This window comes from Cervus elaphus, chromosome 33 (assembly GCF_910594005.1).
Source record: "Cervus elaphus chromosome 33, mCerEla1.1, whole genome shotgun sequence".
NCBI classification, from domain to species: domain Eukaryota; kingdom Metazoa; phylum Chordata; class Mammalia; order Artiodactyla; family Cervidae; genus Cervus; species Cervus elaphus.
The window spans coordinates 25,376,799-25,393,895 of record NC_057847.1 but is presented as its reverse complement, the minus strand read 5'-3'; the positions used below and the strand labels follow the sequence as shown (position 1 = coordinate 25,393,895).

Sequence of the window (17,097 nt, the reverse complement as noted above, 5' to 3'; positions counted from 1 at the left end):
TTTTTTAGCTTTAAAATTTAAATAGCAGAAACTTCTATGACCTAACATCACACACTTGAAACAAATAATTATTTTTAAGTCTATGCCAGAATTTACAGCTGTTGAGTAAATGGCCAGTACTCAGTATAGTTGTTCTATATAAATGAATTTCACATGATTTCAGTAACACTTATTTCATAAAGCATTTCCATAAATCCCTGAGTTGGTTATTTATGTGGAAATCTTACAAGTTTCTAAATTTAAATCTAAAATACTATGGTCATATGTTATAAAAAGGATTTGGCAAATTCAAGATTTCAAAATATCGAAAACAAAGTATCAGTGACTAAGTGGTTTTTCAAAATATGATAATCATCTTTGAAGATAAATTCACAGGTTTTTAAAGCTTCAATTTGATTTCACAAAATTTAGTAAGGACAATTCAGCTTAAAAAGCTTTTAAAATTCAGTTTCTAAGGCAACAATCATAGGTCCCTGTACACTGCTTTAAAAAAAATCGTTTTTACAAATTTAGTTACTGCAACATCAAAGGCAAGGCAAATTTAACTGCCTTACTTTTACCTCCTTTTATCAGACTTTCTGAACAAGATGACTTCCCTCTTTTTAATGGATCAGACTGCTTCCCATTAAGTATAGGAAGGTTAAAGGCAGATAAAATATCAATATCCAAACTGGATGCCTGAGAATTCGGCCTATTGCATGTTAAGAGCAAATAGGGATTCAGCCCATTGTATGTGCCTAACAGCCAGTCTCCTCGTAAATTATTCCTTATAACTTCATGTCTTACTCAATAAAGAGAAAAGGAAAGTGCTCTTACCTGCACATTTCACTCCCTGAGCAATGAGCCCCCACATGAAATTGGCACAGTATTCACACCAGTGTGGCCCTCTGAATGTATGGACCTGAAAAACAGTAGTGACAACGTGGCCAGGGGAAACCCATACATGAGATTATTTCCCATCAAAGCACTCATACACAAGTCACAGTTAGTATGAAGAGGCACAATACGGTTACATGCACAAAAACCGTGGTTAAGTGGAACCAAGCATTTAAAATTTCTTTCAGAGCTTGATTTTCTCTTTGTTTTAGAAATGGTGATAAATCAAGTCAATATCCTGTGATTTACTTTTGAAAACAGTTTTCACAGTGGAACTTTCCAACTAGTTCCCTCCAGCTGTAAGCAGTTTCATCTACATGTTATACAAGCACTGGCGTATTCTGAGCGCTATAGCACGGAGGAGGAGGATGAGGAGTGATGTAAAATCTTTCTGGATCCTGTAAGGATTTTGTCGGATGATCCACCTTCTGTTCTCTGTCATCACAGTCGGGGCCATGGGTGTTGAAGGTGATATTTAGTGACTGGTCACAACAGAATCATCAAAAAGGGCCAATTTCTGTTCAAAACCGTTTTGATACTTACTATGTTAGCCAAGAAAATATATTTTAGAAACTACAGAAGTTACAGTTAATCAGAAACCCTCTTTGAATACAGTAATTACTCATCTTCCCAGCTCATAAAAGTTTTACTGCAGTAGATTCTTTTATCCCTAAGCAAGGAACTCCCAAAGAACTCAAACACTAAAATACATCTAGACTTTATGCATAGGAAAGAGAAGCCATGTTAGCTTAAACCAGATGAAAAAACACTGGTAGAATAGAAAAACAATACATCCAAATCCTGAACATTAAAAAATAAAGGAAAAAACATCTTGAATATTAACATTTTAGACTTCTGGGCAAATATTGGCTGAAAATGTACTCAAGAAACAGGTTAGAAGAAAAGGGAGAGGGAACAAGGAAGTTACTGATCTTCATCAATTATATTTACTTGAGATAATTTCTTAAATATATTATTTCCTCCAGCAGAAAATAGTAATACAACAGTCAAAACCATAGTGTGACAATCTGATTTGCAAACAATGAAATTACAGCTAATATTGTCACTTTTACTGCTGTTCTGTTTATGTACTGAATTGGTCTTAGAAACTAAGTGATTTTTTTGTTTTTGCTTTTTGTTGGTTATCTATTTTATATATAGTGGTGTGTATATGTTAATCCCAGCCTCCTAATTTATTCCTCTCCTGGCCCCCTTTCCCCTTTGGTAAACATAAATTTGTTTTCTGTGTCTGTGAGTTTGTTTTGGAAATAAATTCATTTGTGTCTTTTTTTTTTTTTCTTTAGATTTCATATATAAATGGTATCATATGTTTGTCTGGCTTCACTCAGTATGATAATCTCTGGGTTCATCCATGTTGTTCCAAGTGGCATTATTTCGTTCTTTATGACTGAGTAGTATCCCACTATAAATATGTACCACATATTCTCTATCCCTTCCCCTGTCAATGGATATTTAACTTGCTTCCATGTCTTGGATATTATATATATACTACTGCAATGAACACTGGGATTCTTGTAGTTTTTTGAATTATGGTTATTTTCCAGATATATGCCCAGGAGTGGGATTGCTGGGTCATATGGTAGCTCTATTTTTAGATTTTTAAGGAACCTCCATACTGTTCTTTATAGTGGCTGCACCAATTTACATTCCTACCAACAGTATAAGAAGGTTGCCTTTCCTCTAACCCTACTCCAGCATTTATTATTTATAGACATTTTAAGGATGCGATTTTGACCTGTGTGAGGTGGTACCTCACCGTAGCTTTGATTTGCATTTCTCTAATAATTAGCAATGTTGAGCATCTTTTCATATGCGTTTTGGCTATCTGTATTTCTTCTTTGCAGAAAGGTCTATTTAGGTCCTCTGCCTAGTTCTTGGTTGGATTGTTTGTTTTTGATAGAGCTGTATGAGCTGTTTGTATATTTTGGAAATTAATTCTTTGTCGGTCACTTCATTCGCAGATATTTTCTCCTCTTATGTACATTGTCTTTTCATTTTGTTTATGGTTTCCTTTGCTGTGCAAAAGCTTTTAAGTTTAATTAGGTCTCACTTGTTTATTGGTAAGTGATTTTTAACACTGATACAAATATATAAATAAACTTCAAACTTAAGATGCCACTGAACATAAGACTTACCCTGAATGTAAGATACATATATTCCAGGTAAAGAAATCACCAATTAACTTATGGCATGCCACTGATTATAAGCTTCAGATTATAAATTTCAGAGATGTTAAAATGAAGAACAAACAAACAAACAAACAAAAACATGTAGTAGAATCAATGAAATATGGTATATTAAAATTCAAACTACTACTGCTGGCCAAAATATCCATATAAGGCAACAGTGGATAAGGCAGGGTTCATTACAAGCAGGTATGTACTTGTGGCTCTGGTCGCTGCCAAGTGAGCTCAAGTACAAAACTTTGTGTTGATTTTGGGGGGGGAGGCCATAATCCTGTCTCTGTTTTTTATGGAAGTGTCAGGAATGCAGACACAGTTGCTTCTGGGTTGTTAATGATGTTCAGAGCCTGCAAACTGAAAGCATTTCCTGGAGTTCCTGAAGCTGAGCCCAAGATTAACATCCAGACAGTGTCTGATGTCTTTGTTTTTGCCTATGTTCCTCTGAGTGAATAAAACTGGATAAAGTATGCAATCTTGCTTTTAATCTGAGGCAACTGAGTGAAATAGATAGCACTGACTCATATTTTAAAAGTTATATAGTTACAAAATAGCTATAGAACTGTGGAGTTATTTTTAGAGGCAATCTCAGGATAATCCAGTGTCTCTTAACTTGGTAAGGTTAATAAACTGGACTAGAAGAGTGGAGAAGTCCTGGTTTTGTACCTGCCATTATTCATGATAAAAGGTGTTTAAGTTCCACTGGTGTGTAAGTCACTGGAACAAAGAAGGGCTCTTGGCAAACAGCGCTGGGTACTGAGATGTTGTTATAGAACCAATTCCCTGCTTTGCCTTCACAAAGCAGTAGTGAATGTGGCCTTTTGAAAACCTTGTGACATTTCTTTAATCAGGATCACACATGCATCTCAGAAAGCAATCTTTAGGAAATTGTTCTTGATTCAGTTCCTTCCTGGACAGGTTTTTATAAAGGCATCTTGCCATCTGGGGCTGGTTTTAATTTTGTTTTCTTAAACCACTTGTAAGGCAGGTTATATAGCTCTCAAGGAAATGGTTCTAGAAGTAGGCCTTGAGGCACCAGAAGCTTGCTAAACTAGTATTTGTGTAACAGGATTTAAATGAATTTCCTTTTGAATTTTTGTATCTAAAACTTGTTATTTCTTAAATTTTTTGACTTTCCTGACTCCATGACACTGGATTATACTTGCAAAAACTGAATATTGTAGTCTTTGTGTCTCTTTGACCCTCCTAAAGGTTATCAAAACAAATGGACATCATTCATGCACTAATCATTTTTATTCATTTACAAACATTAAGTGGTGACATATACAAAAATTTTTTAAAATATTGGCTCAAGGAATTCACCATAGGTTTCTCCTGCTAAATACAACATGAAAAGCCTCTTCTGAAAGTGTCTGCAAAGTATAAGGGCAGCTGGGGAGGGGCGTTGCTTGGTTAAGATGAATGAGTTGAGGCTTCCATGTGAGCAGAAGCAGGCTTAAATGGGGTTGTGTGTGTCGGAGGACGCATTAGGGAAAGGCTGCTCCAAGGAAATGAGAGACACACCAGGAGAGAAACAATGGGATGTTTAGAGGATTGTGAGGCAGTTCAGTGTGGGTGGGGTGGGAGTGACTGGCGCAGCAGGAGCAGAGAGGGGCAGATGGGGCCTCTTCCATACCTGCAAACGTATACATTGTTCAGTCAGCAATGCAGGGCCACTGAAGATTTTTAAGGAAACAAGCCTGGAGGAAGACAGACCAGGCAGGCTGCTACAGCAGTGGTCCAGGTGCCGGATGACATGGACCTGAACTCAGGCAGTGCTGACTGAGAACGCGGAGGCAGGATCAGTAGGACTCAGTAACGGACTGAGTCATAGGCAAAGGGGAGGAGGAGGACTGGGGCCAAGTCTTAGGCTTTGGGGCCCGTTGATGAGGCAAGATGGCATTAACAGGGGGAACAGGAGCAGAGGAACAGGTGTGGGAGTGAGGTGGGAGGGGAAGAGTGGAAGGGATGGAGACAGAGGAGGTAGCTTGTGGAGGAAGTTTCCTGAGGGCACCCAGTGGAGATGGGAAAGGGCAGAGGGACTAGCTCTGAATAAAAAAACGGACTCTTCCCCTTCCCCGAGGTGGGAGGGCCAAGGGCAAGGGGGACAGGATGGCTGTGCAGAGCAGGATTGGTGGGAGCCCGGGACCAGAAGGCTAAGGGAGTTCACACTTGACGGTTTAGTTGCTGTTGTGTTAGGAAGTAAGTGCAGTCATGAAGCAAATGAAGAGTTTAGAAAAAGCGGGGAATAGGAACCAGAACTGGTCAGAAATTCAGAGAAGCACTGCTGTACTTGAAAGCAAGTCTCTTTCCTGGATGGCATTATAATCAATCACTACTGTAACAGTGTAAAGTGCATTAAAGAAAAAGTGATGCATACTTTCTTTTAAAAAGGGTGATTGTGTTACATTTGAGCTTTATCTGAATGTTTTATTTTATACAGTTTTACATTATCAGTGATTTTACATATTTTACTGATTCAAAAAAAGATACCTTTAACAAGTCAGTTGTACCAACTGCAGAACTTAGAATAGCTATATGACTTCCAGTTGTTCTGCTCCGTCTGGCACCACAGAAGCAGGACACTCTACGCCTGCAGACGAGGCTCCAGGGCATTGACACCTGCAGATAATTCTGCTCACTAGATGTGGTTGTATTCCGACTACCCATCTCAGAACGATTTAATCAGAATTGTAATGGGCATTCAAAATACAATAATTAAAAGGTCAAAAGTTGCATCTTGGAGGTTCTTCCTGCTTAGGAGTATGCTGAGAGAGACCTAGGCTGGAATCTGGAAGAAAGGAGGCCTGAGTGGTTCACAAGGAGCTCAGGCAAGCGCGAGGCTGTAAGAGATCGGCTGGTGCCTGAGATGCCCTGTTGTATACAGCAAACACTCGCAGACATCCGCACAGGTCAGCACTCAGGGAATCAAGATTACTGACGTCTTCATAACACAACGAACAGATACTCATTAAGTGACATTTTCCATGTGTAATTTTTTAGGGAATTTTCGTAAATTGTCCCAGATTTTTATGTTTATATAAGTCTGTGTTTTAGTTTTCCTGTCTCTTCTTATTCTCCAAGGCTGTCAGCTCTTTTTCTCTCTTCCTAACCCTTTTCCCACCTCTAATTCTTAGTTGTAAACCTGGAAATCTGATAAGGTAACTTTGCTAGCATTGGATGTAGACCAAGAAAATGTATCACCTATCTTCCTCTTGAAGGCATTAACAAACCAAACCAAACCAAACCCACCAAACTTCCGGTTCCTTGTCTGTGTTTCTTATAGCTATGCCTGAGGGATATTGGTCCTGTAAAAAAGAACGTCTTAGTAGCATCATGTTTTATTCTATAACATTCTTTAGTCTCTATTTACTGTTTCTTATAAGCAGAGGCCACCTCAACTTCTGTTGTGTACTGTATGACCTTACTGACATATGCTGGCTTTGTAAGGTGGGAGAATAACCAATTCCTTTATAGACGGCACTATTTCTTCCTTCTGGTTATTTAAACCAATCACTTGATTAATTTATAAAAAAGGGATTCCTTTAGGGAATGTTTTGATCCCAATCAGCGTTAGCATGTAACAGTGTTAGTGAGGTCAAAGATGGTCCTGAGGAAAGCTACCTTTTAATTTGGCCACAGGTATTTTTTTCTAAGCCACCTCCAAAGCTTTTGGTACATCTTGATGAATGAAAGTGACATAGTACATGGTGTAAATTATACTGCCGTGAACAAAGGACAGAGCAACTTGTTTTAAGGACCTCTTCTCTTTTGCAACTGGAAAAAAAACAACTTTATTACCATGGCATCTGAGATTGCTCTCACCTGTGAATACCTCCTGTCACATCAATCACCTTAAAAACGAAGATGAAAGACTATATTAACTAATGGACCCAACAGAGTCTGTCACAGGGTGGATACCGGTCAGAAACAGGCTGAAAAGGACAGACAATGAGAGAGATGGGTGGGCTCCTGAGGGGTCCATATGGCACAGGCCAAGGGTCCTTTGTCTCCTGGGTATCAATCTAGGTAAAAACTGAAGCTGTTCTCAACTGAGCCTCCTGTCACATTAACCCGAACCCTGGTTTCCATAAGAAAACCAGCACATCTGCTTCTCAGGTTTCTGATGTTCACATCTCCAGTTTGAATGTCAGTAACAGAAACAGCAGAAAAGAATTCTATGCTATGGCAAGAGAAAGAAAAAATCACATCTTCATTATTCCTCCCAAGCCATAACACTACCTCTAGAAATAAGCATGAATGCAAACAGCCAAGGAGAGTGCCTGCAAAGCCTGTTGCAAATATATACTATGTCGGAGGCGATAAGAACATTAGGGGAAATGAAAGTTTGCCTGGAAAGGTGGGAATGACATTTCAGCTGCCGCTCTTCATTTGGGAGGCTCTGATGAGTCAGTTCTCCAGTGTGATATTAGGCAACGAAGGGAGAGAACAGATGATCAAAATCAAAAGGAAAGGAATGTAGGTAGGCAGGCAGCTGGGCATGAAAGGCTTTTTTTTTTTTTCATTTTTATCTTTAGGGCAGCTGAATGTACTCTTTTAAGGAGCCAATGTTAGTCTTACTGAGATGGCTTAATTTTGATCCAAAAGGTCTGGGATTTAGAATTTTGGCCCTAATCTGACCTCTTTGTGGTTAAGGTATATTTTGATTGATACTAAATAATGAGACGAGACTGCAGAACACTGGCTATTATCATTAGCAACAAACACTTAAAACTGTACAGAGGTACCCTGCAGGAAAAAAAAAAATGGTAGGGAGGGGGAACTTAAAAATAGGAGTATCTTTAGTATTATAGCTTCCTAGTGGCTCAGTGGTAAAGAATCTGCCTGCAATGCAGGAGACCTGGGTTTGATCCCTGGGTCAGGAAGATCCCCTGGAGAAGGGAATAGCTACCCACTCCAGTATTCTTGCCTGGAGAATCCCATGGACAGAGGAGCCTGGCAGGCTACAGTCCATGGGGTCACAAAGAATGGAACACAACTGAGCGACTAACACTTTTTTTCTTTTAATATCAGAGCAATACTTCTTGCCTTGTTATTTAAACTATGAGTGGTCTTAACATTCTTCAGGAAAACTCTGTACCAAACAGTAAGGTTTGGGCTGGTTAAGCCAGCAGCACTGACATGGCGCTGGCCATGCCTCCCCGACTTGTTCTAGTGTAAGGTGGAGCCCAGGGCAGGAAAGGCAGGAGTGCCCGGAGCACATGCTGAAAGATGGCCTCAAGCAGTGCTTGGGGCTGGAGGGCGCCTGGTGTAGGAGGAGGGGCACGGCCTCTGGCCGACCTCAGGGGGTTCTGTGCGCAGGAAGCACCGACAGATGTCCACTCTGCCAGCTGTCCGCGTGCTAACAGCGTCCACAACCGGCTACTACCCATGGCGTGCAGGGCCTGTGAGGCACTCACTTCACCACACAAGCAGTTAATACCGCCGGAGGTATCACTGTGAAAAGGAGGACAAAGGACAGAAAACTCAGGAACCTAAGGTTTCAAGAGTGAGAAAGCTGTTCAGAATTGAGGGAGATATCATGAGACTCCTGGACATACCTTGGTCATATCACAAATCAGTGATATCCCCCTAAATATGAGAAATAACTACAGGAAAAAGCTAAGGTAACATGGTCAGGCTACAACACTAGCCATGCTTTACTAGTAGGACAATGATCAGGATACCGTTAATAATTTAGTTCTGCCCCCACAGGTAAAACATAAAAATGATTTTTATTAATTGGTATATAAAACAGTTCTTTAAACATAAGCATGTACAGAAAAAGTAATGTATTGTCAGTTCTATTCACACAGTCCATTCACCACAGTCCTATACAGGGTCTTGTTGCTCAGTTGCTGAGTCATGTCCAACTCTTTGCGACACCATGGACTGCAGCACACCAGGCTTCCTTGTCCTTCACTATCGCCCAGAGTTTGCTCAAGTTCATGTCAATTGAGTCGGTGATGCTATCTAACCATCTCATCCTCTGTCACCCTCTTGGGACTTGTTAACAAAGTTTAAGTTTCTTTATGGCTTCCTTCATGATCTATCTTTCCACATCAACACTATCCCAGTGAGGGAGAAATATCTCTAAAATTACAGCTGAGTTAATGTGGTACAGACAAGTGAACTTGCTTAGGCTCAAACACAACTTCATTAGTGCTAAAACACAAACACAGTTTCTTGTGTAAATGCTCTAAGCTGTCAGACTGGCCCCTTACACAGAGCCATCAACTTGAAATCCAGGAATCAGGCAGTGGAAACACCAAACTACTCAAGCATTTTATTTTATTTATCACATTACAAGGTGAAGTTTGTGTAATAAACTATATAACAATAAATATCACCCAGTAATTTAAAAACTTTCCATTCTAAAATATGGGTGTTTAAAGCATTACAAAACCTATAATTTAATGTTTAGTCATTTTTCAAGTTTCAGAAGCAAATTTCTTTTAATTTCTTTTTATAGGAGCTCTAATGAGAGCTTTGTCTCTAAATCGAATGATGGTTAAAAAGTTTTAAAATGTTGAACACCATACCTAAAACTTCTACTTTGAAAGTTTAGTTTCATTACTTGGACTAATGTTGCATTTAAATATCAGTAGGGAAAAATCAACACAATAAATCAATACTTCAAAATATCAATCTCCTAAAGTCATATTATGAAAGGATAATAGGAAAATACAATAAATGAATCAACTAGGTTGTGCAATAAAAACCACTGTACAATGCAAAGCTGAGCGACAGATAATCTCTATACCACATTATAGGATGTAAACTGAACACTAAGAGACAAAAAAGCTCAGACTAATCCACATTATCTTATGATCCACAATTTCTCAAAGCCAAGTCTGTACTAATAGTAACATTTCCTCAAAGCCAGGTTTTAATTTCTTTTTGGCTTATAGTTGTAAAAATGTCATCTGAAGAAGTTTATTGTTTTATTATGAATAGAGTATTCCTCTAATCACCTAGAAAAGGTTTGACTAAAATGCACAAAAAATTCTTAGATTATGTAGTTCAAACTCTTTTTAAAGCTCTAGTAAAAGAGATCCAAATTTTCTCTCTTGTTTTCTATTGGTTTAATTGGGTCATCTTTTTCTAGTTTCCTAAGGTGAAAGTTTAGCTAATTAATTTGACCTTTTTTCCCCAAAATAAGTATTTAATGGTACAAAGTTCAGTTTAAGCACTATTTTAGCCACATTCCATGAATTTTGGTATGTTGTAGTTTTCCTCTTATTCAGGCTAAAATATTTTCTAATGTTTCTATAATCACTTCTTTAACTAACAGTAAGTTTAATTTCTAAACATGTGGAAACATTTTCAGATTTTTGAATTTAATTCTGTTGTGGTAAGAAGATATGCTTTATATGATTTTAATCCTTTTACATTTATTGACACTTGTTTTATGGCCCAGAATATTGCCTATCTTGGTGACTCTTTCATGTTCACTTGAATAGTTTGTGTGTTCTGCTGTTGCCAAGTAGAATACTCTGCAAATACCATGTTTGATACTGTTGTTCAAGTCTTCTACATCCTTACTGATTTTACATTTGTTCTGCTTGTCTGTCCTATCACTGTGAGAGCAGTGCAGAGATCTCCATCTGTGATTGTGGATCTGCCCATTTCACTTTTCAGTTGCTGCTTTATGTATTTTGAATCTCTGATATTAGGGTGCATATAAATTTTAAATTATGTCCTCTTGATGAATTTTACCCTTTTTACCACCAATAATACTTCTTGTTCTGAAAACTACTATGTTTAAGTATAGCCACTTGAACTTTCTTTGAATTACTGTTTATATGACAAATCTTTTTATTTCTCTGTCTTTAAGGTGGGTTTCTTGCAGATAGAATACAGTTGCATCTTGGTTTTTAAATCCAATCTGGCAACAACCTCTCTTAATGGAGTGTGTAGTGTAGTTCCATTTAGTGTAGCTCTTAATAAAATTGACTTTACACCTCGCTTTTGTTTTCTATATATTCCATTTGGGTTTTTTTTCTTGCATACTTTTTATGAATCCATTCTGTCCAAACTATTGGCTTATAACTGTTTTATCCTTTACAGTTTGTTCTACAGTTTACCACATACATCTTTAACAATATTATAGTCTACCTTCAAACAATATTATACCACCTCATGTATAGTGTATCTTACAACAGGACATTTCCACTTTCCAACCCTATACTTTATGCTATTGTAATTTGTGTTACTTGTACAAACTATACAATATATTACTATTTTTGCTTTAAACAGTAAATTAATTTTTCAAAAAACACTACAATGATGGAAAAATATATTTTTACACTTACATGTTTACTATTGCTGGCATTCTTTATTGTTTTGTACAGACCTAAATTTCCATCTGGTATTATTTTTCCTTTGTCTGAATAGCTTCCTTTAACATTCTTATAGGTCTCTTGGTGATGGAATCACTCAGGGGTTTTTTTGTTGTTGTTGTTTAAAAAATATTTTGTCTTCATATTTGATTTTTTTTTTACTGAATATAGTATTCTAGAATATAGCTTTATTCTTATTGTTGAGTACTTTGAAGATGTTATTCCATTGTTTTGCTTAGTTACTGATGAGAATTTTGCTGTATTTCAGCATCTGTATACATTCTCCCCACTCCCCAACAGTACTAGTGAAGTGAAAAGTGAAGTTGCTCAATCGTGTCCGACTCTTTGAGACCCCATGGACTATAGCCTACCAGGCTCCTCCGTCTATGCAGTGCTAGTGACAAAGCAAAATATGCTTCTCCTGTTGACATATTTTTCCTACACTGAAATAATCTTTAGTTAAAGATGTTAATCTCTTTAAAAAAAAATGTACATTCTGTTTGTGAGTGTGCACATTTAAGGTCCTATAAAACCATAAAGCTACAAATACATAATGAAACTGGAATGTGAAAATAAAATTCAAGAGAAACCAAACACATGTTTAATTTCTAGAGCCTAGAGACATCTTTTATATATTTTACTATATGTAAGGGATTAAAACATCACCTCTCAGGCTGAAGCAGAGTACCACTTTAGGAGGAAAACTTCTTACCCATAACCTGGTTTTCTCTTTGTTTCTCTGCTGCTCTTACAATTTTCTCTTTAGCATTGGTTTTCAGCAATTTGATTATGATGTGCCTAGTGGTGTTTTAAAGTTTTTTCTATTTGGTGCTCATAGCACTTCTTGGGTCTGTGGGTTCTCATCAAATTTACACAATTTTGGTAATTATAGCTTCAAATAATTGTTTTATCCCGTGACCTCCCACCACTGCATCCTCCGACTCTAGCTGCACTTAAGGTAGACTGATATTGTCCCACTGGTCTGATGCTGTGTCCCCCGACCCCTTGCCCCGAGTCTCTGTCCTCCATTTTGGATATTTTTATTGCTGTGTCTTCTGGTTCAATAATCTTCGTCTTCTCTGGTATCTAGTACGCTATTAATACCATCCAGTGTATTTTAAATTTCAGGCATATAATTTTTTTAATCTCTGGAGAATCCATTTGGATTGTTTTAAATAGTTTCCCTTTCTTTCCGCACTGCAGCCTTTGGTCTACTGCTAATTTAATCATGCTACTAAGATGATACCATTCTGAGGACTTTTAAAACAATGCCTCATCTATTATGATGTCTTTCCACTTCTACTGGTGGGCAAAACTACTCTCAGCCCAGGGTGAGTTTCAGTAATTATTCAGCCTGTTGCTTTCTGGTGGTTTTCTGATAGTTTCTTCTCATGCAGGTGTAGTTAAGTACTCACTCAAAAGACTCATGGAGATGCCTATGCAGAACTCCAGGGCTCCGCATATAGCTCTGTCCCCCAGGTACTCTGCCCCGCAAACTTTATAGCTTGTCTTGCCAAACTCCAGTCTGTGTCCTCAACTTGGTTAGCCCAGAGGACTCCCCCTCTGTGTGCTGTGGCCCGGACACCGCCTTCACGCAGTGAGAGCGATCTTGACTCACCTGGCTTGTGTTCCTTCTCTAGGTATCACAGAACTGTAAGACCTGTTGTTCAATGTCTGACTGTTGTCTTGTATACTTTTTATGGTTTGCTAGTTGTGTAAGATGGGAAAGTATATCTATTTCTTCCATCATGGCTGAAAGCGCGAGTTGAGATTATGTTCTTGATTCTAAAACTGATCTTTCATGTGAGCTTGAACCTGCAACTTTTCTGGGCATCCATTTCAACACATGTCACATGGCATTAACCTCATCAGCAATCCTCAATGCCCTTTATATAGGCTGAACTGCTTCTGGATTCTTTTACCCCCATGTTCTACATGTGCACTTCTCTCAGCAAAGTGTTACAATAACATTGTATTCAGGAAGCTGTACACCAGGATCTTGTAACTGGTGATTTCATTTGTCATTTAATGTTGTAATGGGCACTTCTTATTTTTTAGCCATGCAGAACAAATGTCTTGTATTTGGCTAACAGTTTTCAACCCATGTGAACTGTATGGAGCCGACCCTATCCCCAGCTCCAGGGGAAGGTATGTGACCTAGATCCAAGCCAATCAGCACATTCCATTCTCCTGAACCAGAGCTACTGGTTCAGAGATGGGCATGTAAAATAATTGGGTGAATGCCTGCCAAGCCCAGACCCTTTGCTCAAACAGTCTTTAAGCAGCTGACTAGAATCTGAGCATATACAGAGCAGGAACCTCTGCCAGCCATCCTGTCACCAGAGAGAGCCTACAAATGAAGACAGAACTGGGTGACAGAGCATTTTAAGCCCTGGGCCAAGGGATACCTTCAAGTAACACTGGACTTTTCCTACTTTGTGAGCCAGTAATTTCCTACTTTGCTTCAGAGAGCCTGGGTTGGGCTTTCTGACACTTGGATGGAAAGTCCCCCATCTGTTCTTTCAAATGGTAAATATCAGTTTGGGTTCCAAGTGTTTTACTAAAGACACACTGAGGCAACATCATACAATGGTGGAGTAATGAGCTGTAATAGCAAACCGTGAAAGCAAAATTACAGGCCTCTGAGAGGTGGATCTTCTCTTTGTGAACACACTGTGCAAGCTTGCAGGGCAGAGCCACAAGCAGCCATCAGGGTGTGGAACACGTAAGGGCTAGCTAGGGCTCCAAACACAGGGAGTTCTACAAAAGAGGAAGAATGAACCTCACATTCAGGCCTGACTTGGGCAAATCCATTCACACAGCCAAAAATGTCACCTCCACTGCAACAGACTGAAGGACACTCAAGACTCCTCTGGCTCCCGTGACCTAAAAATGAATGTATTCTTTTCAACTTTTATGTCTGGATAAAACTTTAAAAACACACCCAGTACATGTAAATCCATGGCTGATTCATGTCAATGTATGGCAAAAACCACTACAATATTGTAAAGTAATTAGCATCCAACTAATAAAAATAAATGAAAAAAATAAAAAATAAAAACACACCCAGTTCTACTTTTGCTCCCTACAAAATACACACATATAGAAAACAAGCAGTTGAGTATTTTCTTCAGGAGTGTACCACTACTGGGCTATTTCCCCTTTTCTATCTTTCCTATTCTGCAGCAGGAAGAATATTAATGTAATTTAAGATGAGAGGTTAGTAAGCCTGAAAAAAAAGAGCTACTGGTATGTCATTTATTGGAAAATAATCTGTAGTGGATTCTCAGCTATCTGGAGTGCTGTGGTAAAATATCTAAGCAAGAAAAAATCAATATCTGCGTGTGCTCTCTTCAGTTAAAAAGATCTTTCCTAGATTTATATTCCATTTCTTTTGGTGTCTATGTGTCTGTTCTCTCTGCCCTTTGGGCAATGATATTTTGGGCTATACACTGCTACATAAGAATAACAAATGCTAACTAATAAGAGTAATAATTGTACTGAGATATAGAGAAGATGTTATGACATGTACACATTCCTCAAGCATAAACTTTGATTACTTCATTAAAGCCACAATAGGCTTCACTATTAGACTGTCTCCCAAGGAATGTTGATATAGTGAGCCACAAAGAAAAGGAAGAAAAGTATAATGTGTCAAGGTTGCAGAAAACAGAGATATGAAATATTACACATGAATAGAATTAAGACTTAATCCTAAATTAACTCTGGGGTGGGGGGGATAGGTATATGATACAAATGACTATAAAAAGTTGCCTATAAAGTATGAACATGTCCCAAATCCTTGAAGATTAGATTACTGTGTGGATAAAAACTAAAGTACTACGAGAAAAGAATTCTAGAGGAGGTGACTTCAAATTGTGTGTTCTTCCTAAGGATTTACAACCTTAACTTGTTACTGTGCTGAGAGTCACATGCCAGGCTGATTCTCCACTTTAGGAAACATTTTGGAGAAACTGCACTTTCTAAAACATTGTCAACAGCACAGACAGACATGATGGAAATAATCAATACTGCATTAGATGCAGCTCTCAAACAGAGGGTCTCAAATTAGGATACTGGTTGAAAATAAGAACTAGGATAGGTTCTGGTGACAGAGAATGAGTGCCAGGCTCCTCCTTAAGGTGTTTAAAAGTGGCAACCTTAACATCTTAAAAGCTTGTTTTTAAATTATTTGGTTTTTAATTTCATAAAAGACATAGTACACCTAATGGGTTTCACTAACAGCCTCCTAGTGAAACAAACTTGTAAAGTTCTCCCCAAATGCTAAATTACTCTCTAATACTTTGTTTTTAATCCCATAAAAGAAACAGCACTCCTATAATAAATTCCACTAACAGTCTCCAAGAAAGACAAACTTCCAAATCTCTCTCCAAATTTGAAAAGAACCAGAACGAAAAATAGGCAAGTAAGACTACATCTAACGTTCTTCGGCACAGCAAAAGAAACAATCAACAGAGTGAAAAGGCAACCTGCTGCTGGGTCATAATACACTAACAGTTTTAGTTTTAAGTTTTTGAGGAACCTCTGTAATGTTTTCCGTAGTGGCTGTACCAATTTACATTCCCACCACCAGTGCATAAGGGTTTCCCTCACTCTACACCCTCTCCTATACTGGTCATTTCTGTCTTTTTGATAACAGACATTCTAACGGGCATGAGACGACATATCTTGTTTTGATTTGCATTTCCCTGATGATTGGTGATGCTGAGCACCTCTTCATACAGCTGTTGACCATCTGTGTATCTTCTTTTGAAAAAGGTCTATTCAGGTCCTTTCCTCATTTCTGAAATGAATTCTTTGGTATGACTTCCCTATATATTTTGGATAGTAACCTCTTACCAGATCCATGATTTGCAAATGTCAATGTTTTCTTAATCCATGGGTTGCCTTTTCACCCTGTTGACTGTTACCCTTTACTGTGCAAAAGTTTCTACTTATCTATTTTTTGGTTTTGCTACCTGTGCTTTTGGGGCTATATGTAAATAATCAATGCCAAGACCAAAGTCAAAAACATTTCCCTCTATGTTTTCATCTTCTAGATTTTTGGTTTCAGGGCTTATATCTAAGTCTTTAATACGAAACAGTTCTTTTTATAAGTGCTGTGAGACCAGCCGAGTCCAAGAATACCCATACTCTGTATGGGTACAGAGTCCCATACAGGATAAACCTAAGTAAGAACACACCAAAACACATAGTAATCAAATTGACAAAAAGACAAAGAACATTAAAAGCAGCAAATAACCTTATGGGAGTTCCCTTGTAAGTTATCAGCTGATTTTTTAGCAGAAACTGTGAAGGCCAGAAGGGAGTGGCATGAGATATTTAAAGTGTTGAAAGGAAAGAAGCTACAACCAAGAATACTCTATCCAGCAAGGCTCTTGTTCAGATTTTATGGAGAAATCAAAAGCTTAACAGACAAGCAAAAGATAAGAGAATTCAGCACCACCAGACCAGCTTTGCAACAAATGCTAAAGGAACTTATTACTCTTCTAGGCAGAAAAAGGCCACAACTAGAAATGAAAAATTACAAATGGAAAAGCTCACTGGTAAAGGCAAACACACAGTAAGGGAAAGAAATTATCTGCACACAAATATATCAAAACCATCAATTGTGAGGAGAGGAGAGCACAAATGCAGGACATTGGAAGTGCATTTGA

The 17,097-nt window shown here is 38.2% G+C and overlaps 1 protein-coding gene across 4 annotated transcripts in view; it reads right to left on the bottom strand.

The window, feature by feature from the left end:
* The window catches only part of CHN1 (chimerin 1), a 194,621-nt gene that overhangs the window by 21,971 nt on the left and 155,553 nt on the right, over positions 1 to 17,097 (bottom strand). For all 4 annotated transcript variants that reach the window (XM_043894378.1, XM_043894380.1, XM_043894379.1 and 1 more), the window contains one exon: positions 817 to 901. In XM_043894378.1, coding sequence (XP_043750313.1) covers positions 817 to 901 — 85 coding nt within the window. The remainder of the gene's footprint in view (positions 1 to 816; positions 902 to 17,097) is intronic.